A 22,500-nucleotide genomic window follows, 5' to 3' on the forward strand; every position below is an offset into this window, starting at 1 on the left:
AATGAGAAGCGAGAACCGTTGACCTCGTCCAAGCTGGCCGCCAAGACCCTCCCCTCTAAAGCTCGACCCGCCGGATTCAAACCCTCAACCCTAAACTCCGCTTTACCCTCCAGACCGCAGCCGGTCCGCACCCTGACCAGCTCGGAGAACCAGGGCATGAGGAGGGTCGTGCCTATCTCCAAGCCCAGCCGAGGTGTTCCGTCCCTGGGCAAACGTCTGGAGAAGCCCCCGGGACACCACCAGGGTGGCTCCGGCACCTCCAACCCCAACAACGCCTCCCTCCGGCGGGGAGAGAAGCCCTCGACCGCCCCTTCCTCCCGCCGCTCCAGCCTCCACAAGGAACCCAAGGACCTGAAGGACCAGAAGGTTTCAGGCGTCATGGGATCCGCCCGAGAGCAGATCCAGGCCTTGCAGAGAAGGCCGTCCGTCCGGAAGCCCGCCCCGAAACCCAAGCCCCAGCCGGAGGAGAAGATGTGTCGCTCCACGCTGCGGGCGCTCGCTCAGGCCGGGGTGGGAGGAGGAGGAGGAGGGAGCGTCAGCGCCCCTGTGACCCCCTCGCACCAAGTCACAACCCCTGCATCATCAGCGCCTCCTGGTTTTGCCCGAAGCACCGCCGCCTCCTCTTTCAGACGGACACACACCACCCTCACTCCTCCTGCTACTCCTCACTCTCCCCACGGCGGCTCCGACTCCTCCCCTAAAACCTCACCCAAGGCCTCCTCCTCCTCCTTGTCCGGCGCCTCCCCCTTCATCCGAACAGGCTCCCTGAGAGTCTCCAAGTCTTCCTTCCTCCTTCCGTCCTCTTCCTCCTCCTCCTCCTCGCCCCTCATCCCCCCGGCCCAGGACTCCCCCCTGCGGAGGTCCCAGAGCATCAGGGCGCCTCCTCGCTCCCCGCTCCACGACCCGCTGGCGCCGCCTAAAGGCCACAGGCGGAACGACAGCGGCAGCTTCTCCGACAAGTCGGCGCACTCCAGGGACTCGGGCAAGGCCAGCAAGCCCAGCTGGAGATAACAGGAGAGATTAAAGGCTACATTCCAACATGAAGTCTGGACACTGTCTCCTATTCCTTCCTTCTTCACTGGAGGTGGAGGGGAAAGTCAGAGGGTTACATTCCAATATGAAGTATGGACACAGTTTCCTGTCCTAGGCAGTACAAAGGTTGCATCCTGATGCCTTTCTTATCAACAGGAGATAAGAGGAGACGAAAGAGGCTACGTTCCAATATGAAGTATAGACACTGTGTCCTATTCTTGCAGGAAGAAAGGATGCATTCCTATCTGAAGAATAGAGAGTCTTCCTAAGCAAAACCCTCAAACTTAGCTGGAGAAGGGAGGTCCAAGGTTACATTCCAATATGAAGTATGGACACTGTTTCCTATTTTTGGGGGTAGAGAGGCTGCATTCAAATTAATTCAGTCTCCTAAGCAAAGCTCTCAAACCTAGTTGGAGATAAAGCACACGTTCCATTATAAAGTATGTACTCTACCTGAAAGAGTATAGAGGCTGCATTCCAGTATGAAAAATGGACAGTCTCCTAGGTCTTTATGCAAAGCCCTTCAAACCTATACAGATGGAAGTAGAAGGAAGGACATTCCAACATGACATATGCAAAGTGTCCTATCCAGGAATACAGAGGCTACATTCCAACATGAAGAAGTTAGTTTCCTAGGTGTTCGGGCAAAAAAGTCAAACCTAGCTGGAGATTGGGGGTGCACCAGTCCAATTTCAAGTATGCACAGCCTGCTGTTCATGAAGATAGAGGACTGTGTTCCATTATGAATTATGCAGAGATTCCTACTTTAGAAGGTGGCGAGTCCGCATTTCAATATGAAGTATTCCCAAAGTCTCTTTTCTAGAGATGCAAAGGTAACATTACAAAATGCGCATGCACAACCTAATTTGGTAGAGTTAGAGGCAGCGTTCCAATATGTTGAAGTCAACAACCTCCTTGTTTTTGTAAAGACCTGTTCCCACCTGCAGGTATAGAGGCCACAGTCAAATAGGAAGTACACAGTCTTCCTATCTAAATTCAAAGAAGTCTTATTCCAATATGTAGCACATACGAGAATTGAGAAAGGGCCTTGTTCCAATAAGAGGTTTAAACAATCTCCTGTCTTTGGAGGTTGAAGGTAGGCAGCATTCCAACATGAAACACACACAGCCTTCTTACTTACTTAAAAAAAAAGTTACATTCCAATGTAACTGTACAGCTTCCTATAGTTTAGTTTAGTTACACGTAAACAAGGTACACACAGCTTCCTATCCAGAGGGAGAGGCCACATTCCAATATGAAGTGCACACAGCCTCCTATCCTGAAGCTCAATGCCTTGATCCACTGCACAAAGTCTCCTCTCCGTTTGAGGGTGAGGGCTTGTTCCACTATGAAGTAAACCACGCCTCCTATGCTTGGGCTCCATGCCTAGAACCTCACCGAGAGGTTTGTTGCGTTCCAACACTAACTATATAAATCCTCCTTTCCAACTGAGGCTGAGGGGTTTTTTTTACAATGTGAGGTAAACCAAGCCTCTTATCTTTGGGTTCAATACCTACCTTGCTACATTCCAATACTAACTATACAAAGTGACCTTTCCCTTTGAGGCCAAGGGCTCATTCCAATATGAACCATAGCACAGTCTTCCTCTCTTTCACGGTGCAGAAAACATTTCAATATTTTACAGTAGAAGAAGAGCAGTATCCGCTCCCTGTTGTAATACTCACAAAGTTTTATTTTAATCAATAAATACAAGATAAGATTAGATTAACTTTATTGATCACCAAGGGGAAACTGATCATATTGATTTCTTTTGAATGATGGAGCATCAAACCAGGCTTCCATTGATTTACAAGTTAATTTAAAGTCAGCAAGTTGCGATATTCAGGATTTATAATACACATTATACAGTGTATCTCTGCCTCTTTGAAGGTTGAGGCTACATTCCAATATTTACAACACACACCCTCCTTGTCCTCGGACCTTTGGGGCCTAACTCTGTGCCGGTAGAGGCCTTGATCCAACATATAAAAACCCTAACTTCCTTTACCCAGAGACCCAAATACACTATTTATTCCCTCAGACGCAAAATCGTTCATGAGTCTCTTTCACCCTCAGACTCCATTTTAATGTGGAAAAATAGACAAACGCTGTACTACAAGACTGGAACAGTGAAGTCTTTATATTTCAAAGAAAGTGTTACAGAAAAAATAAAAAAACGTTAAAGATGTCTGTCGCTTTTCACACACTGGGGAACGAGAGAAATCAGTCTGAGCTTTTGATAAATGGCAGAACTGGAGACAATCAATGTAAACCTGTGATCTATTTGAATGGAAATATATATAAACCACAGCTTGGATTGGGTTGGAAGCACAAAATGTATTTGGAAGAAAGTTTATGAATGAGGATTCAGGGGAAGGAGAGAGGGATGGAAAAGTGAGAGAGGAAGGAGGGAGGGAGGAAGGAAGTTTTAGGTATGGGGATTTTTCTACAGAAGTATAAACCCCCGGACATTTCTTAAAGCGATCTCAGTGTTTATATGATGATTCATCTGAATTCATTCTCGATTTGTGTTTCTGTGCTTCTTCTTCACATCAGAATGAAGAAACACAAATGTACAGCTGATCTCCTTGATAAACAGCTTTATTTTATTATATAAATATTAATTCTGCAGCTATACCTTCACAAACCAGGCTGTGTTATTATGAAATCTTTGTACATTTGGCCTGATTTAAATAGAAATTGTCTTATTCATGTTGTATTTAAAATGAAAAATCGATGAGAATCTTTAAGCTGAATCCCTGATTTAAACCACTGGGAACAGTCTCTTGTGCCAAGTATGTTCATAAATATATTTGTAAGGTTATAAATATGTATTTATGTATGTATCTAGTTTTTGTTTGATATATATATATATATATATATAATCTATCTAGTAATTAATAAAGTATTATTCCTCCTGGATCTGACTTGCTTGTGTATTTATTTTATTTATGTTACTTATTGTATGTGTTTGTGCATTGTTTGTTTGTTGACTTTAGTTTCTTTAAAGGTTAAGGTATTGTTATTATTAATATTATATTATACATTTTTTTATAGGTATTATTTAAAATGTTATTGTTCTCATTATTATTATTATTGTTGTTAATAATAATAGCATAATAATCATTACAATTAACAATTATAATAATAATATATCTATTTGTATTGTTATATTATTATAATTATTTACTATTATTTATTACTTTATAGGCAGTTGTTTATAATAATTCTAACAATAATTCAACAGTCCATTCTTATTATAAAAATCATGTTTATAAGTATTATAAAAAAAAAAAAAAAAAAAGATCATGATCATGAAGGGGGTGTGGAGAGAAGTTAGGGACCCTGACGTCATCACGCCGCGCCAAACAAAGCTCCATGTGCAGGACGGATGAAAAAAAAAAAAGAAAACTTGAGAAAGTTGAGTTGAGCTGCTGCGTTCTGATCAACAAGAAAAAAAACAGATTAAAACAAGTCAAAGGTTGAAGCAGTAAAGTTTTCTTTCAGTCCGCAGTCTGAAATATTCTGTTCCAGCAGGAAGAAACGGAGGAAAATAAAGGAAATAAAGAAGAAGTGGACGAGAGAAAGAGAGAAAGAAGGAAGGAAAAGCCTGCTGGCGTTTAAACTTTAAAGTCCGGAGCTGGAGGAGGAACTCAGAAAGGTCCGCGTGCTTTATTTACTTATTTAAAGAGTCTCATACTTCTTTACGGCACATTGTTTAGCTTGTTGTTCGTGTTATAAAGTCTGTGTGTGTGTGTGTGTGTGTGTGTGTGTGTGTGTGTGTGTCCTGCTGCTGTAAACAACAGGAAACCAGACACTAGTACAACTTACTTCTGTAAAACTAAAAAGAATAGAGGATACCTGTTACTTTTGCTGTACTTACTTGAGAATACTACCCTCGGGCTTGTACTTGTACTTTTACTGCTACTGCAAGTCTACTGTAGTAAACCTTAAAAGTGAAAGTCCCTTGAAGTCAGAAGTTCAGATACACTGAAGTACACTTGTAGTATCAACCTGAAGTACACAGATAGAAACCTAAAGTTGACTGAAGTTAACTAGCTCACTTAAAAGTAAAGTCATGTATAGTTTTGTTATGCAGTTCTTATAGTTGAGAAAATACACTTCAGGTTTATTGTTTTTTTGTAACAGATAACCAGATATTTTACATTTATCACTGCAAAACTAGAAGTTACTGTAGGAATATTACAATAAAGTACCATAAAGTTACTATAAACTAACTATAGAGTACTACAGACACACTACGAGCCACTAGGAAAACTATAGGATTATATAGTGATACCCATAAAATACTATAAGATAACTATAAACTGGAAAACACTATAAAGCCCCATAGGAATATTATAGTATTATAATAGGAAAACTGTATTGATGCCATAGGAGATAATACAATATCAGTGTCGGCAGCAACTAGGACACCCTGGGCCTCTGCTGTTCAAGAACTGTTATTCATAAATGATCTGATAGCAAGCTGAGGCCCTGGGAGAGAACAACCTTCCCAAATACAATAGCCACAGTGTCAAGACAAAGATTACATAAGCGGGTCACAGTAAAATCTTCCAATCCTACAAATTTGATTCACATTCCCTGTAAGCCAAGTATCTCAGGCCCTGCTCCAACAAAACCTAAAACTAGCCCTGTTTAATATTAAGGTCCCTGTGTAACAAGTCACTTGATTTTAGGTTTTTAACAGAGATCTGGCTGGACACCAAGAATGGGAATGCTATCCTTATTGAATCCACCCCACCAAATTTCATATTTGAGTTTGAGGCATGACAGAACAAAAAAGGAGGGGGGGGGGTTTGTGCCTTTTTTTAGGGATAGGTTCCTTTGTAAGAAGTTGTCATTTGGAGAATCCTCATCCTTTGAATATGTGTCGTTTAAAATGGAAATGAAACTCTCTCCATGTATTCTATATTTAGTTATATACAGGCCACCAAAATACTCCCCACATTTCCTTGATGATTTTACTGAGATGCTTTCAATTATCTGCACTGAATTTGACTGTGTAGTCATTACGGGTGATTTTAATGTACACATAGATAATGTCAGTGACAAAAATGCCAAAGAACTTTCAGCCATACTTGACACGTTTGATCTGTCTCAACATGGGAAAGGGCCGACCCATACTAGAGGACACACTCTAGATCTGGTTATTACTAAGGGTGTTAACATTTCAAATGTCACTGTGCTTGATGTTGCTCTATCAGATCATTTCTGTGTATTCTTTGATCTGTCTATTACACCAAAAATTTACATTAGATCTGAAACTGTTAAAAAAAAAGGTACATTAATGAGAATACCAGAACACTTTTTATTGAAGCCACCAAATCTGAAACTGCCCCAGCTTCAAATCATGTTGATGATCTACTGAATACCTTCAATTCTAAAATTTCAAATGTAATTGATGCCATTGCTCCTGCTGAGGCTAAAATAATCGCTAGTAAGCAAAAGGCCCCATGAAGAAGAAACACTCATTCTGTAAGGGCCCAGAAAAGGGGAGTGCCGGAAAGCAGAGCGAAAATGGCATAAATCAAACCTCCAGATTCACTTTGAAATCTATAAAGAAAAATTACATATTTACAGTCTGAACTTGAAAAGCGCTAGGCAATCATTTTTCTCTGAGATCATCAACAAGAACAGTAGCAATTCATGCATCTTATTTGCTACCGTTGACAGGTTAACTAACCCTCCGGTTCCAATATCCCCAGAACTAGTTTCTACCAGCAAATGTAGCGAGTTTGCATCTTTTTTTAATGACAAGATTCAAGGCATCAGACATGCGATTAACTCCTCAATGCCAAACAAAAAAGCATCATCACTGCTGTCTTTCAGAAGTAACTTGGTAGGTATGACACAATTTAATCCCATTGACGATAAAACACTCGAAGAAACTGTGTCCAATCTCAAATCATCCACCTGTTGCCTTGATGTTTTACCCACTAGCTTCCTTAAAACAGTTTTGAGCAGCCTGGCAAAAGAACTAATACTTGTAGTTAACAATTCTCTCCAATCTGGCATTTTTCCAAAGGCTTTGAAAACTGTAGTCATTAAGCCGCTCCTAAAGAAGAGCAGTCTTGATGCAACTGTACTGGATAACTATCGACCAATATCAAACTTACCGTTTTTAGGTAAAGTTATTGAAAAAGTTGTTCACCAACAACCCCATCACAGCACTGAGACTGCACTCATAAAGGTACTAAATGACATTCGCCTGAACAATGACTCAAGGCAAAGTCTCTGTTCTAGTACTGTTGGATCTTAGTGCTGCCTTTGACACTGCGGACACATACAATTCTATTACAAAGATTAGAAAACTGGGTGGGACTCTCTGGAACTGTCCTGAAGTGGGTCAAGTCATATCTTCATGACAGAAAGTACTTTGTCTCCATTGGAAACTGTGTGTCCGAGCAGATGGCCATGACCTGCGGGGTTCCACAGGGGTCCATTTTGGGACCTCTCCTGTTCAACCTCTCTATGCTCCCTTTAGGCCAAATCCTACAAAATAATAAAGTAGTCTACCATAATTATGCAGATGACACGCAAATCTACATATCACTTACACCAGGTGACTATGGACCTGTTGAAACTCGTGTCACTGCGTCGAACAAATCAATGACTGGATGCGGCAACATTTTCTCCAACTAAACAGAGATAAGACCGAGATAATTGTCTTTGGAGCACAGAAAGAAAGACAGAATGTCTGCTCTCACCTTGACTCCCTGTCCCTCATAACTAAGAGTCAAGCCAGAAATCTTGGCGTTATCCTGGACTCAGATTTTAATTTCAATAGCCACATCAAATCGGTAACTTCGTCAGCTTACTACCATCTAAAAAATATCGCAAGAGTCAGAGGACTAATGTCCAAACAAGACCTAGAAAGGCTTACCCACGCCTTTATTTCCAGTAGATTGGATTACTGCAATGGTCTGTTCACAGGGCTTTCAAAAAAAGCTCTTCGGCAACTCCAACTTATTCAGAACGCCGCTGCCAGGGTCCAGACCAAAACTAAGAAATACGACCACATTACACCAGTTCTAAAATCCTTACACTGGCTACCAGTCACTCAGAGAATTGATTTCAAAATCTTGCTCCTTGTCTACAAATCACTCTGTGGCTCTGGGCCCAAATACATCTCTGACATGCTTGTGCCATATGAACCTTCTAGGACCCTTAGGACATCTGGGCCTGGCCTACTGGCTGTCCCAAGAGTTAGAACAAAACACGGTGAAGCAGCGTTTTGTTATCATGCAACACAGACCTGGAATAACCTCCCAGATGATATTAGACAGGCCCCGACTCTGACCGCTTTTAAATCAAAGCTAAAAACGTTTTTATTTTACACTGCCTACTCTACCCTGTAATGGCTAAAAACCTCTCTTTTCAGCTCAGCTTTTAAATAACCTTCATTTTAACTGTTTCTGTTCAGAATCCCAACAGTGGGAGTATTTGTTGTGTTCTTTCATCTTTCTATTTCATTTGATTTGAACTGCACTAGTTTACTTTTTAAGTCTTTTATCTTTTGTATCTCTTGTCTGTACTTTTGCACTTTTTTAATTGTAAATCTTTTACCTTTACTGTATTTTTATCACTCTGTAAAGCACTTTGAATTGCCCCAGTGTATGAGTGTATGTGCTAAACAAATGAAGCTGCCTTGCCTTGCCTTAAAGTACACTGACGTCATGACTACATACTCACTACTGTGTACCGCAGGTATACTATGAGTTCCTATAGGAATACTACAGTCATACCACATGGGATGCAGGTAGTGAGTACTGCAAACATATAGGAATACTATAGAGATGCTATAGGAGATAAAAGTACCATAAAGTACCATAAGGTCAGTATTGAGTACTATAGACAGAAATATTATAGTGTTGTTTTTGTCATCTTTAGCATCAAATACACTTCAGATGAGACTTAGTTATTAAAGTGAAAGTGGTGATTTAATTTGTAGTATAGTATAGTGTGTATATAGTATAATTTGTAGTATATATATATAGTTTGTAGTATGTTATATATGGTTTTACTACAGATGTAACAGTAAAATATCTATTTAGAAACAGGGAAGTGTTGGTTCTATGTGGTATTAAGGGCTTGTACTGCTAAACAACAGCTGAAAATAGAGAGATAGAGGAACTGACACACACACACACACACACACGCACACACACACACACACACACACACACACACTCAGGCTTCACAGTAAGGTGTCACCAGCTGTCCACACCTCTCTCTGTGTGATCTCTCTCATCTCTCTCTCTCTCTGTGTGTTTGTAGCTGATCATAAAGCTGTTGCTCAGTAGTAATGATCCTCAACATGTTGTGACTCATGGAGCCATAGAGCTTCACTGCTGAGGCCGGAGGGGTATTGATTATATTGATTATATTGATTATAGAGACAACAAGGACATCTGGGATTCTTTGATTGGCTGCTCAGATGTTTTCATAATGAAACCGTGGTAGTAGTAGTACTGTAGTAGTAGTGGTAGTAGTAGTTGTAGTAGTGTAATTGCAGTAATAGTTGTAGTAGTAGCAGTAGTAGTTGTGGTACTTTAATAGTAGCAGTAGTAGTTGTAGTAGCAGTAGTAGCAACAGTAGCAGTTGTAGTTGTACTTTAGTAGTAGCAGTAGTAGTTATAGTACTGTAGTAGTAGTTGTAGTACTGTAGTTGTAGTAGCAGTAGTAGTTGTGGTACTTTAGTAGTAGCAGTAGTAGTAGTATTACTGTAGTAGTAGCAGTAGTAGCAGCAATAGTAGTAGCAGTTGTAGTTGTAGTACTTCACTTTACTGTAGTTGCAGTAGCAGCAGTAGTAGCAGTTGTAGTGCAGTAGTAGTATTACTGTAGTAGTAGTAGCAACAGTAGCAGTAGTAGTTGTAGTACTTTAGTAGTAGTAGCAGTACTGTAGTAGTGGCAGTAGTGGTAGCGGCAGTAGTAGCAGCAGTAATAGTTGTAGTACTTTAGCAGTAGCAGTAGTAGTAGTAGTACAGCAGTAGTAGTAACAGTAGCTGTAGTAGTGGCAGTAGTAGTAGTACAGTAGTAGTAGCAATAGTAGTAACAGTAGCTGTAGTAGTGGCAGTAGTAGTAGTACAGCAGTAGTAACAGTAGCTGTAGTAGTGGCAGTAGTAGTAGTACAGTAGTAGTAACAGTAGCTGTAGTAGGAGCAGTAGTAGTAGTACAGCAGTAGTAACAGTAGCTGTAGTAGTAGTACAGTAGTAGTAACAGTAGCTGTAGTAGTGGCAGTAGTAGTAGTGTTATTAGTAGTATTCTCGTTGTTCTTATCATTTCTCTCTCTGTCGTTCAAGATGGAAGCTGCCAGTCGTTCTGCTGCCTGAGGAACGAAGGAGAAGAAAGGAAAGAGAGGAATCACTGACAGAGGTGTGAAAGAAAGATGGAGGGAGAGCAGAGAGACAGAAGAGAGGAGGAGGAGGAGGAGAGGAGGGAAGGGCAGAAGGAGACCGAAAGAGGAGAGGAGGGAGGAGGAGAGAGAGAAAGACTAAAAACTCCAACCAGGAGGAGAGAAGAAGAGGAGGAGAGGGGTGAACGAACGACGAAGGTGGACACCAAAGAAGAAGTTAGGAGGGACGTGATTGGTCGACAGACTCCAAGCTCCGCCTCCTTCTCCTCCTCCCCTTCTCCCTTCTTCTCCTCCTCTCTCTCGCAGCGCTACGGGAGGAAGAGGAGCGAGGAAGAGGAGGAGGAGGAGGTCAGTGTCGCCATAGTAACCGAGGAGGAGGAGTCCTGTCCGTCGGAGCCGTTCGGGACCGCCCACCTGGAACCGGCCAATCAGATCAGGAAGGAGGCGGGAGGGGGCGGAGAGAAGGAGGAAGAGGAGGAGAGCAGGGAGGAAGAGGAGGAGGAGGAGGAGGAAGAAGAAGAGGAGGAGGAGGCTAACGATGAAGAAAGAGAGAAGGAAGAGGAAGTGATGTCACTGTCACTCCTCCTCCAGAGCCAGGTAAGACTCCTCCCTCTCTCTCTCCCGCTCTCTCCCTCTCTCTCTCTCTCTCTCTCTCTCTTTCAACTCTCTTTCAGTGTCTCTCTCTCATTTCTTGCTCTTGAGTTGAATGGAAGCTGAACTGAACTGAAACTTTCAGACTGAGACATGAACACACACACACACACACACACACACACACACACACACACACACACACACACACACAGGTCTGTAGGTCAGTGGAGCAGAGCCGGCCGCTGCTTCCTGCGTCGGCCAATGAGAGAGCGGCGCTGACACGTTGCTATGGCGACAGTGATGAGAATGAGAGCGAGAGAGAGAGACAGAGAGAGAGAGTTAGAGAGACAGAGAGAGGGAGAGACAGAGAGAGAGAGGGAGAGAGAGAGACTTAGAGAGGGAGAGAGAGAGAGTTAGAGAGAGAGAGAGAGAGAGGGGGAGAGAGAGAAAGTTAGAGAGACAGAGAGAGAGAGACAGAGAGAGAGGGAGAGAGAGAGACTTAGAGAGGGAGAGAGAGAGAGAGAGAGAGAGAGAGGAAGCAAGAGAGAGTTAGAGAGACAGAGGGATAGAGTTAGAGAGAGAGAGAGAGAGTTAGAGAGAGAGGGAGAGAGAGAGTTAGAGAGACAGAGGGAGAGAGAGAGAGAGAGTTAGAGAGAGACAGAGAGAGAGGAAGAGAGAGTTAGAGAGACAGAGAGAGAGAGAGAGTTAGAGAGACAGAGGGAGAGAGAGAGAGTTAGAGAGAGAGACTTAGAGAGACAGAGAGAGAGGGGGAGAGAGAGACAGAGGGAGAGAGAGTTAGAGAGACAGACTCACGGGACTTCAGCTTGAGAGGGAACTCGGGAGTTCAAAATAACTGAGGAAGAAGAAGAGACCTGACAGCGGGGGGGGGGGGGGGGGGGGGGGGGGGGGGTTGGCCTGACAGTGATGTCACAGCACATTTGAAGTGTGAAAAGCCTCTCCCTGCGTTCCAAATCGCATACTTTTTCTTTTTACTACACTACGTACTACATCTGCCCTTAGAAAGTATGGACTGTGCATGTAGTAGGCAGACAGTTGGGACATACTATTTCGTCATCACATTGCGTCTTGAACTTTGACCCTCTTGCTTATATATCCGTCGCAGTAATACGGTTGCAGTTTGTTTGTTTTGTTTTTTTCTCTCTCTGGCGGCTCAGCATGCGGCTCAGTCGAAGTGACGTGTCTTCCGCTGCGCAGAGGATTGTGGGTCAGAATAGCCAAAAAAGCATGCTGGCCTGCATACTGCAAAATTCGACCGGATGTAGTAGGGCATCCGGGTATTTTCTGGCATACTGCATTGACATGCATGAATTTGGACATGCTAAATCTTTTTCTGGCATACTAAATAGTATGGAAGTATGGGTATTGGAATGCACCCTCTGTCTCAAGACAACGGAGCAGGTTGGATCGTCTCGGTGCTCAGCAGGATGTTTCTGCTGGATCTCTGCTCTGATCAGCTGTGGGAAAATGTGACTTTATTTATTTTATGATTTGGAGAGAGGGAGAGAGACAGAGAGAGAGAGTTAGAGAGAGAGAGAGGAAGAGAGAGAGAGGGAGAGAGAGAGTTAGAGAGATAGAGGGAGAGAGAGTTAGAGAGACAGGGTGAGAGAGAGAGACTTAGAGAGACAGAGAGAGAAGGGAGAGAGAGAGAGACTTAGAGAGACAGGGAGAGAGTTAGAGAGACAGAGAGAGAGAGAGTTAGAGAGGGAGAGAGAGAGTTAGAGAGACAGAGGGAGAGAGTTAGAGAGACAGAGAGAGACTTAGAGAGAGAGAGAGAAGGGGAGAGAGAGACAGGGGAGAGAGAGTTAGAGGGAGAGACAGAGAGTTAGAGAGACAGAGGGAGAGAGAGTTAGAGAGACAGAGGGAGAGAGAGAGTTAGAGAGAGAGAGAGACTTAGAGAGACAGAGAGAGAGGGGGAGAGAGACAGAGGGAGAGAGAGAGTTAGAGACAGAGGGAGAGAGAGAGAGACAGAGAGAGAGAGAGAGAGAGAGAGAGTTAGAGGGAGAGACAGAGAGTTAGAGAGACAGAGAAAGAGAGAGTTAGAGAGACAGAGGGAGAGAGAGTTAGAGAGACAGAGGGAGAGAGAGAGAGTTAGAGAGAGAGAGAGACGTAGAGAGACAGAGAGAGAGGGGGAGAGAGACAAGAGAGAGAGAGAGAGAGACGTAGAGAGACAGAGAGAGAGAGGGAGAGAGACAGGGAGAGAGAGAGAGACAGACTTCATTTATTTATGATTTGGTCGCAATTCCCCCTGTCCGCCAGTAGAGGGCGAGAAGGAGTCATGAAACTGACAGCTTCCTCCTATAAAGAGGAAAAGAGCTTTAGAGCATTGATTTCTCAACCTTTTTCATATCAAGGACCCCAAATTCAGTCCACATTAGGGCCACGGACCCCCATTTGATGAGGTTTTGTCTCTCGGACCCAAATCTGAGAATAAAACAGTCATTCTTCTACATCCTCTAATTGTGTTAACTTCTTGGAAATTAAATAATGCTGAAGCTGAACATTTCATCAATTTGCTTTGGACCCCCTGGATCCCCCCCTCAAGGACCCCCCTGGTGGTCCCCGGACCCCACGTTGAGAACCACTGCTTTAGAGGAGGAAGAGGAAGATGAGGGAGGAGGAGGAAGGAGGGGACAGGAAGGTTGCCGGTTCAAATCCAGAGACTGAACTGAGGAAAAAAAACGGAAAAAAGTAAAACCAGTAACAGACTCGTTCTACTGGTCCCATAGGCGGATTATGAGACAAAGGGCCCCTGGGCACAGATACCTAGTAAGGGCCCCCAACCACCACAACAAGAAATTATCGCAACAAGTAAACGGCACAAGTATACGCAGAGGCAATCGCACAATATCACCTGAATCTCAACTCAGAATTGACACACTCAAAGCCAACAGAATCCAGAATCCGTTAAGTCTAACAGCTGAATGCAAGTCATGTTGAAAATTAAATAGCAAAAACATATAGACCTCTGAAGGCTGAACGAATCTGTCCTCTGTCTACAGTCCACAGACTTTAACAGCGCCCTCTATGGACAGGCCCCTACACACCTGTTAATCTAGCGAGAAGAAGAAGTGGAACCCTACACAAGCTTATCTTTTTTGAAAGATGATGATAACATATAGGGATACCAGGCTATTAAAGATTTGCGTTCAAATCCATATTCAAAACTTAAATACAAAAGTGAGATGAACATAAAAAATACTGTATGCCCTCATTGCGTATATAATATTGCTATGCCTGTTATCTTTTTTTGTTATTGCACTTATGGGAGAGAACAATTGCAAAGGAATTACAAGGTGCAAACACATTATTCTAGCCCTAAAAAACATATTTCAAAGTGCAAAATGGCTCTGATTACCTGCAATGCCCCAAAATCTACTGTCTGGCCACACAGCAGCTGCATGGTATATGAGTCAGTGGGCCCTACTGACAGATCAGGAGGGGAAAACAACATTGGGCCTCATTCAGCAATATCTTCCTAAGTTTTTTCTTAAATTTGTTCTTGAGAAAGGTCCTAAGAAAAGTCTACGTCAGATTCATGACATGTTCTTAAACCGCAGAACTGTTCGCACCTGTGTTCTTATAATGATGAATCCCATTGTCCTCGTAAACTGAAAGCGCGTGCCGGGTGATCCTAATTAGCATATAGGTAAACGCCCCGCCAATCCCCATAAAAGGGCATGAGACCGCAGGGCCGTGTGCACACAGGAATCACACACAGAAATTGAAAAGAAAAGTTGAGAGAAGTCAAGAATGCCCAAACAAAAGTCTAAAGAGGTGGAGCACCGGACTCCAAACGTAAAAAAAAAACTTCAATAGTTCTGAAGTGGAGGTACTGCTGCAGGAAGTGAACACCAAACGAGCTGTCATATTTAGTAGTGTCAGTAGTGGATATAAAATAACAGAAAAAAAAGATGCATGGGATCCCAATTAACATAATTTATATTAATTGAAGTGTTAGTGTAGTGTTTATTTATTTTAAAAGACCATAATACTTTGTAAAATAATTATTAAAAAATATTATAAATGATAAAAATATTATTGTAATTTAAATCCTATAATATTATACAACAGTAGAATTGAAGGAAACGCAATAACCACTTATTTTGCACAAACATGTCAGCACTCAAATGTGCGTCAGTGTGCTCTTGAGTGTGCGTAGATTCTGTTCTTACCTAAGAACAAATCCCAAATAAGAAAACATTGGTGAATGTCAGAATCTTCGTGAAAACTGCGTAAGTGGGTTTTAAGAAGAAATGTCTTCTTAAGAACGGTTGGTGAATGAGGCCCATTCTTCGTAAACCATGACTTTACATTACAAGGCCTTTGGACAATAATGCAGAGCTTTACAGCGAACACTCACTGTGACAGAGCCATGGTGACACCTTCAAAACTAATGTTCAGGTTATTATGGGGGAATTTTGGGGCTTTTGTGTTGATATAAATGACTAAGCCCTTTGACTGCAGGGCTGTAAATGTAAAGTTAGTGACAGCATCATCATGTATCAGGCTCTGGCTTAGGGGCCCCCCTGAGCTCAGGGGCCCCTGGGCCTGTGCCCGGTTGGCCCGTTCAGTAATCCATCCATGACTGGTCAGCTCCCAGTAGAGACACAGACTGGTTCTACTGGTCAGCTCCCAGTAGAGACACACTGTTCTACTGGTCAGCTCCCAGTAGAGACACACAGACTGATCTACTGGTCAGCTCCCAGTAGAGACACACAGACTGATCTACTGGTCAGCTCCCAGTAGAGACACACACTGTTCTACTGGTCAGCTCCCAGTAGAGACACAGACTGGTTCTACTGGTCAGCTCCCAGTAGAGACACACACTGTTCTACTGGTCAGCTCCCAGTAGAGACACACAGACTGGTTCTACTGGTCAGCTCCCAGTAGAGACACAGCAGACTGGTTCTACTGGTCAGCTCCCAGTAGAGACACATACTGTTCTACTGGTCAGCTCCCAGTAGAGACACAGACTGATATACTGGTCAGCTCCCAGTAGAGACACAGACTGATATACTGGTCAGCTCCCAGTAGAGACACACAGACTGGTTCTACTGGTCAGCTCCCAGTAGAGACACAGCAGACTGGTTTTCTCTCTTTGTTCCACAGTGGAATGTTGCCTGCTTTGTATTTTCTCGTCAATGGGACCGGATGCTTCCCATAGCTCACCACACACACACACACACACACACACACACACACACACACACACCTGGTTCAATGCATTGTGTGGTCTCGGTCTTTGTGGGTGTGAGGTACCCAGGCGGTGATGTCAGCGTCTGTGTGTGTGTGTGTGTGTGTGTGTGTGTGTGTGTGTGTGTGGCGTTCAGGTGCCTTTGTGTCTCTTGTTTGTTGTCTCGATAAACAAGCCGAACACCAACTGCTGCGTCTGCCTGCGGGAGTGTGTGTGTGTGTGTGTGTGTGTGTGTGTGTGTGTGTGTGTGTGTGTGTGTGTGTGTGTGTGTGTGTGTGTGTGTGTGTGTGTGTGTGTGTGTGTGTGTGTGTGTGTGTGTGTGTGTGTGTGTGAACCTTGTCTTTTTGCCTCTTGTCTCTCTCACTTGTTTAAGTAGACTTGCAGGAAAAATATTACATTTAAAATAAAATAAAATGAAATATGTAATTGTTTTTTCAGTAATGATTTTACTTTTACTGTTAAGATTTAATAATAATAATGTTGTTATCTCTTGTTTTACTCTTAACACTTCAAGAACAGAGAGAGAGAGAGAGAGAGAGAGAGAATGGCTTTATAATGACAGCTGGCGCACACACACACACTCTCTCTCTCCCACTTTCTGTCTCTCTCTCTTTCTGTAGGAATGTGCAGCAGTGTGTGTGTGTGTGTGTGTGTGTGTGTGTGTGTGGAATGTGCAGCAGTGTGTGTGTCTCCTGTGTGAAGGCTCTAGAACATTCCACAGATTCCTCACAACTCGCTCGCTCCATCGGAATCATGGGATATGAAACCTGTTCCCATGGGAACCGCTGATACGCTTAACACTGTCTGAGGAAACCGGTCCCATCAAACCAGTTCATACTGGACCAACACTGGACCCACACGGGACCCACACTGGTCCCACACTCGTCCCACACTGGTCCCACACTGGTCCCATATTGGTCCCATATTGGTTCCATACTGGTCCCACTCTGGTCCCACATTGGTCCCACATTGGTCCCATACTGGTCTCAGACTGGTCCCATATTGGTCCCACATTGGTCCCATACTGGTCCCACACTGGTCTCAGACTGGTCCCATATTGGTCCCATATTGGTCCCATACTGGTCCCACACTGGTCTCAGACTGGTCCCATATTGGTCCCATACTGGTCCCACACTGGTCTCAGACTGGTCCCATATTGGTCCCATATTGGTCCCATATTGGTCCCATACTGGTCCCACACTGGTCTCAGACTGGTCCCATATTGGTCCCATACTGGTCCCACACTGGTCTCAGACTGGTCCCATATTGGTCCTACACTGGACCTACACTGGTCTCAGACTGGTCCCATATTGGTCCCATACTGGTCCCACACTGGACCCACACTGGTCTCAGACTGGTCCCATATTAGTCCCATACTGGACCCACACTGGTCTCAGACTGGTCTCAGACTGGTCCCATATTGGTCCCATACTGGTCCCACACTGGTCTCAGACTGGTCCCATATTGGTCCCATACTGGTCCCACACTGGTCTCAGACTGGTCCCATATTGGTCCCACACTGGACCCATACAGAAGCGGTCTGCAGTGTATTTGTACTGCAGTAGAAGCGGTCTGCAGTGTATTTGTACTGCAGTAGAAGCGGTCTGCAGTGTATTTGTACTGCAGTAGAAGCGGTCTGCAGTGTATTTGTACTGCAGTAGAAGCGGTCTGCAGTGTATTTGTACTGCAGTAGAAGCAGTCTGCAGTGTATTTGTACTGCAGTAGTTGTAGTAGTTGTTGTAGTAAACCTCAGGATCGTTCTCTTCTCTACTCTGAGCAGAAAACAGAGGATCAGCTGTTTGAACCTCGGCCTGCGTCTGTCTGACTCGTCTGGTTTCCATGCCAACGCTCTGATCATCAGACAGAAAGGATCGATACAGTGACTCTACATGCCTCAGTGTCAGCAGCCTGGCTTCACTTGGAAACCTTCAGGGAAAAGCAGTCGAGCTCAGAGTCTTATACTGATGGAACAGAGCAGCTTGTGATGAAAGTGGAATTTAAATGACTGAAAACCAACACTAACTATTCTGTATGAACCAAGAGACATAATGAAGAAATACCAGAGGTGAGACCAAGTCAGCATCGCTCGAGTCCCAAGTCAGTCTCAAGTCTCAAGTCAAGTCCCAAGTCTAAATGTAGATTACCAAGTCAAGTCCAAGTCAAGTCCATGTCATTAATGTCAAGTCTCAAGTCTAAATGTAGAACAGCAAGTCAAGTCAGAACAAATCAAGAGTCCAGTATCAATTTAATATCTTAAAGAAAACTAAATATCTAGGACTTTTCAATGCAATATGGTTTTAATAGGATAAAAACTTGGTAAGAGCATCATGAGTTTGATTTCTAGAATCAGTTTCAACTTCAATAAATTCAATCATTCCATACAAATTCAGAAAACAGAATTTAAATTCAGTCGTCTGCTGGAACAAATCTCATCACTTTCAATCTGAGTCATTTACACAAACACAAGATCTCAAGTCAAGACTTTAGAAACCTTTTCAAATCATCAGAGTACAAGTCAGAGTCAAGTCCCAAGTCACCAGAACCCAAGTCAAGTCAAGTCTCAAGTCTGCTCTTCATGCAGCAAGTCAAGACTCAAGCAATTAAAACTGCGACTTGAGTCCAAGTCATGTGACTCGAGTCCCCACCTCTGAGAAATACTAATACCGACTGAGTACTCTTATCTTGTGTGGAGATTTTTCCAAATAATTTCATATTGCGTTTATTTTTAGAATGGATTATATGAATATCAGTGAGAGATTAGAGATGCTACAATATTGCATCCCATCCCACTACTATAATTGGAGAGCGGTTTGTGTGTTTGTGTGTCCCGAGAGGAGAGGAGGAGAAGAGATGAGGAGAGGAGAGGAGAGGAGAGGAGACAAGGAGAGGAGACAAGCACAGGAGAGGAGAGGGGAGGAGACAAGGAGAGGAGATGAGGAGAGAGGAGATGTGGAGACGAAAGGAGAGGAGACAAGGAGAGGAGGAGAGGACAGGAGATGAGGAGAGGAGACAAGGAGAGGAGAGGAGGAGAGGACAGGAGACAAGGAGAGGAAAGGAGAGGAGAGAGGAGAGGAAACACGGAGAGGAGAGGAGGAGACAAGGAGAGGAGAGGACAGGAGACAAGGAGAGGAGAGTACAGGAGACAAGGAGAGGACAGGAGACGAGGAGAAGAGAGGAGAGTACAGGAGACAAGGAGAGGAGACGAGGAGAGGAGAGGAGAGAGGAGAGTACAGGAGACAAGGAGAGGAGATGAGGAGAGGACAGGAGACGAGGAGAGAGGAGAGGAAACACGGAGAGGAAAGGAGAGGAGACAAGGAGAGGAGGAGACAAGGACAAGAGAGGAGAGGAGAGGAGAGGAGAGGAGGAGACAAAAGGAGAGGAGAGGAGACAAGGAGAGGAAACAAGGAGAGGAAAGGAGAGGAGATGAGAGGAGAGGAGGAGGTTATAAATTCTAGTTCTAGTCTTGAGCTGGTGGTCAGTGTGTAGCTGCAGTTCTCTGTGTCTCCACTGGGGGCGCTGCAGGGTTTTAATTCCTGAGCACATGAACACAGATTGATGGAGATCAGCTTTGGTGATAGACGGCTGTGTGTGTGTGTGTGTGTGTGTGTGTGTGAGAGAGAGAGAGAGAGAGAGAGAGAGAGAGAGAGACAGACAGAAAGTAGGGCACTAATCTGGTCAGAATGTTCTGTAATCTCTGAGCATTTTTCTAAATTACTGCACATAGAAGAGATTACACACACACACACACACACACACACACACACACACACACACTGGAATTATATTAATACTGTTTAATACTCAGTTTAGAGGTTTAGAGTTTAGATTAAGTGTGTGTGTGTGTGTGTTTGAGAGAGAGAGAGAGAGAAAGAGAGAGAGAGAAGAAGAAGATAATGTCAATCTGTTTGATAATTCGCTCCAATGCTATATAAATACACACACACACACACACACACACAGCGCTTTCTCTTAATACACACACCAAACACACACACACATAATATATAATACAAAAAAACACATTCACACACAAAAATACTTTCTTTCAGATACACACGACTTTGCTCTCGCTCTCATGCACTCCTCACACACACACGCACACACACACACGCACACACACACACACACACACACACACACACAGCGATCATGCTATGGTCAGATGACTGGTGTGAATGGAAGCAGATTAGAGCTGACTGGAATGACTGGTATGTGACACACACACACACACACACACACAGTCTCTCTCTCTCTCTCTCCCTCTCTCGCTCATTCACACACACTTTAACACACTTTCATACTGTGTGTGTGTGTGTGTGTGTGTGTGTGTGTGTGTGCGTGTCACATTCCAGTGCTGGGCAGCATTCCAGCCAGTTTGGTCTGTCGCACCGATCTCGCCGAGTCAGCGCTCCACACACACACACACACACACACACACACACACACACACACACACAGACACACACACACACACACACACACACACAGACACACACACACACACACACACACACACACAGACACACACACACATTCCCTGAGCCGCAGCATTCCTGGGAATCTTCCGGTTTGTGACCTTTCAGTCGTCTGCTTCGCCCAGAGGCTCTTCAACTGTTTCTCCTCCTCTCTTTATTCTTCTGCTTCTTCTTCTCCTTATTCTGCTTCTTCTGCTTCTTCTTATTCTTCTGCTTCTTCTTCTGCTTCTGCTTCTTCTTCTGCTTCGAATTCTGCTTCTTCTTCTTATTATTCTTCTGCTTCTTCTTCTTCTTCTGCTTCTTCTCCTTATTCTGCTTCTTCTGTTTCTTCATATTCTTCTGCTTCTGCTTCTGCTTCTTATTCTGCTTCTTATTCTTATTCTTCTGCTTATTCTTATGTTCTTCTTCTGCTTCTTCTTCTTATTCTTCTGCGTCTTCTTTTGCTTCTTCTTCTGCTTCTCCTTCTGTGTCTTCTTCTTCTGTGTCTTCTTCTTCTTCTTCTGTGTCTTCTTCTTCTTCTGGCTAACCGAGGCTAGTGGTCATTTCTGTGCTGTTATCATTTTTTGACCCTCGATCAAATCACTTCTTTATAGTGTGTCAGTCGTCTGACAACAGACAGACAGATCTGTCAGTGACTCTGTTTACATGCACACTGATAATACGATAAGATAAGATAAGATAGCACATTATTGATCCTCCTTTATTGATATTGATAATGGCCAATAATCAGAGTGAATGACTTAGACAGCAGCAGCTCTGTCTGTCTGTCTGTCTGTCTGTCTGTCGTCTCTGTTCACTTCACTTCAATTCACTGACAGCTGTCAGTTGTCAGACTCTCTCTCTCTCTGTCTCTCTAACTCTCTCTCTCTCTCTCTGTCTCTCTATCTCTCTCTCTCTCTCTCTGGTTCTCCCCCTCCCCCTCTCTCTCTCTAACTCTCTCTCTGTCTCTCTCTTCTCTCTAACTCTCTCTCTGTCTCTCCCCCTCTCTCTCTAACTCTCTCTCTCTCTCTCTCTGTCTCTCTATCTCTCTCTCTCTCTCTCTCTGGTTCTCCCCCTCCCCCTCTCTCTCTCTAACTTTCTCTCTCTCTCCCTCTCTCTAACTCTCTCTGTCTCTCTCTTCTCTCTAACTCTCTCTGTCTCTCTAACTATCTCTCCCCCCTTTCTCTCTCTCTCTCTGTCTCTCTCCCTCTCTCCTTCTCCCCCCCCCCCTCTCTCTCTCTCTCTCTCTAACTCTCTCCCTCTCTCTCTCTCGCTCTCATTCTCATCACTCTGTCTCCTCTGTCGCCATAGTAACGTGTCAGCGCCGCTCTCTCATTGGCCGACGCAGGAAGCAGCGGCCGGCTCTGCTCCACTGACCTACAGACCCGTGTGTGTGTGTGTGTGTGTGTGTGTGTGTGTGTGTGTGTGTGTGTGTGTGTGTGTGTGTGTGTGAGTGAGAGGAGACAAGACAGCAGAACACCTGTTCTCATTGTATCCTACACACACACACACACACACACACACACACACACAGAGTTTTACAGTGTAAGACGACACTTGAAGAATGCCATTAAAAAGAAATCTGTCGTTCTCGCGCTCCCTCTGTTTTTCTTCCTTTCTTCCTCTCTTCTGTTTTCTTTTACTCCTTCCGTCCTTCTCTCTTCCCTTCTTTCCTTTTGTCCCTTTTCTTCCTTTCTTTGTTCCTTCCTTCCTTCCTTCTGTCCTCCTTTCCTCCGTTCTTTGCTTCCTTCCTTCTCCTCTTCTTCCTTAACCCCTTTTTTTCCTTCTGTCCCTCTAGAATCCTTTCTTCTTTCCCTTTTTCATGTT

The 22,500-nt window shown here is 43.9% G+C and overlaps 2 protein-coding genes across 2 annotated transcripts in view; both read left to right on the plus strand.

Moving 5' to 3' along the window:
- LOC139660632 (FH2 domain-containing protein 1-like) overlaps positions 1-3,944 on the plus strand; it is a 13,258-nt gene extending 9,314 nt beyond the window's left edge. Inside the window, exon 7 of the mRNA XM_071538826.1 lies at positions 1-3,944. This exon is cut by the window's left edge and continues 1,608 nt beyond it. Within this exon, the coding sequence (XP_071394927.1) occupies positions 1-1,011 (1,011 nt within the window). The 3' untranslated portion in view covers positions 1,012-3,944.
- A 6,451-nt stretch (positions 3,945-10,395) lies between these two features.
- LOC139660633 (F-box/WD repeat-containing protein 7-like) overlaps positions 10,396-22,500 on the plus strand; it is a gene marked incomplete at its 3' end in the record, with an annotated part of 26,073 nt that continues 13,968 nt past the window's right edge. The window contains exon 1 of the mRNA XM_071538828.1: positions 10,396-11,007. Coding sequence (XP_071394929.1) covers positions 10,444-11,007 — 564 coding nt within the window. The remainder of the gene's footprint in view (positions 11,008-22,500) is intronic.

This window comes from Centroberyx affinis, unplaced genomic scaffold, assembly GCF_046629955.1.
Source record: "Centroberyx affinis isolate AG114_WGS23_722 - 3 ecotype Tasmania unplaced genomic scaffold, CSIRO-AGI_Caff_v1 ptg003355l_1, whole genome shotgun sequence".
Taxonomy (NCBI): Eukaryota; Metazoa; Chordata; class Actinopteri; order Beryciformes; family Berycidae; genus Centroberyx; species Centroberyx affinis.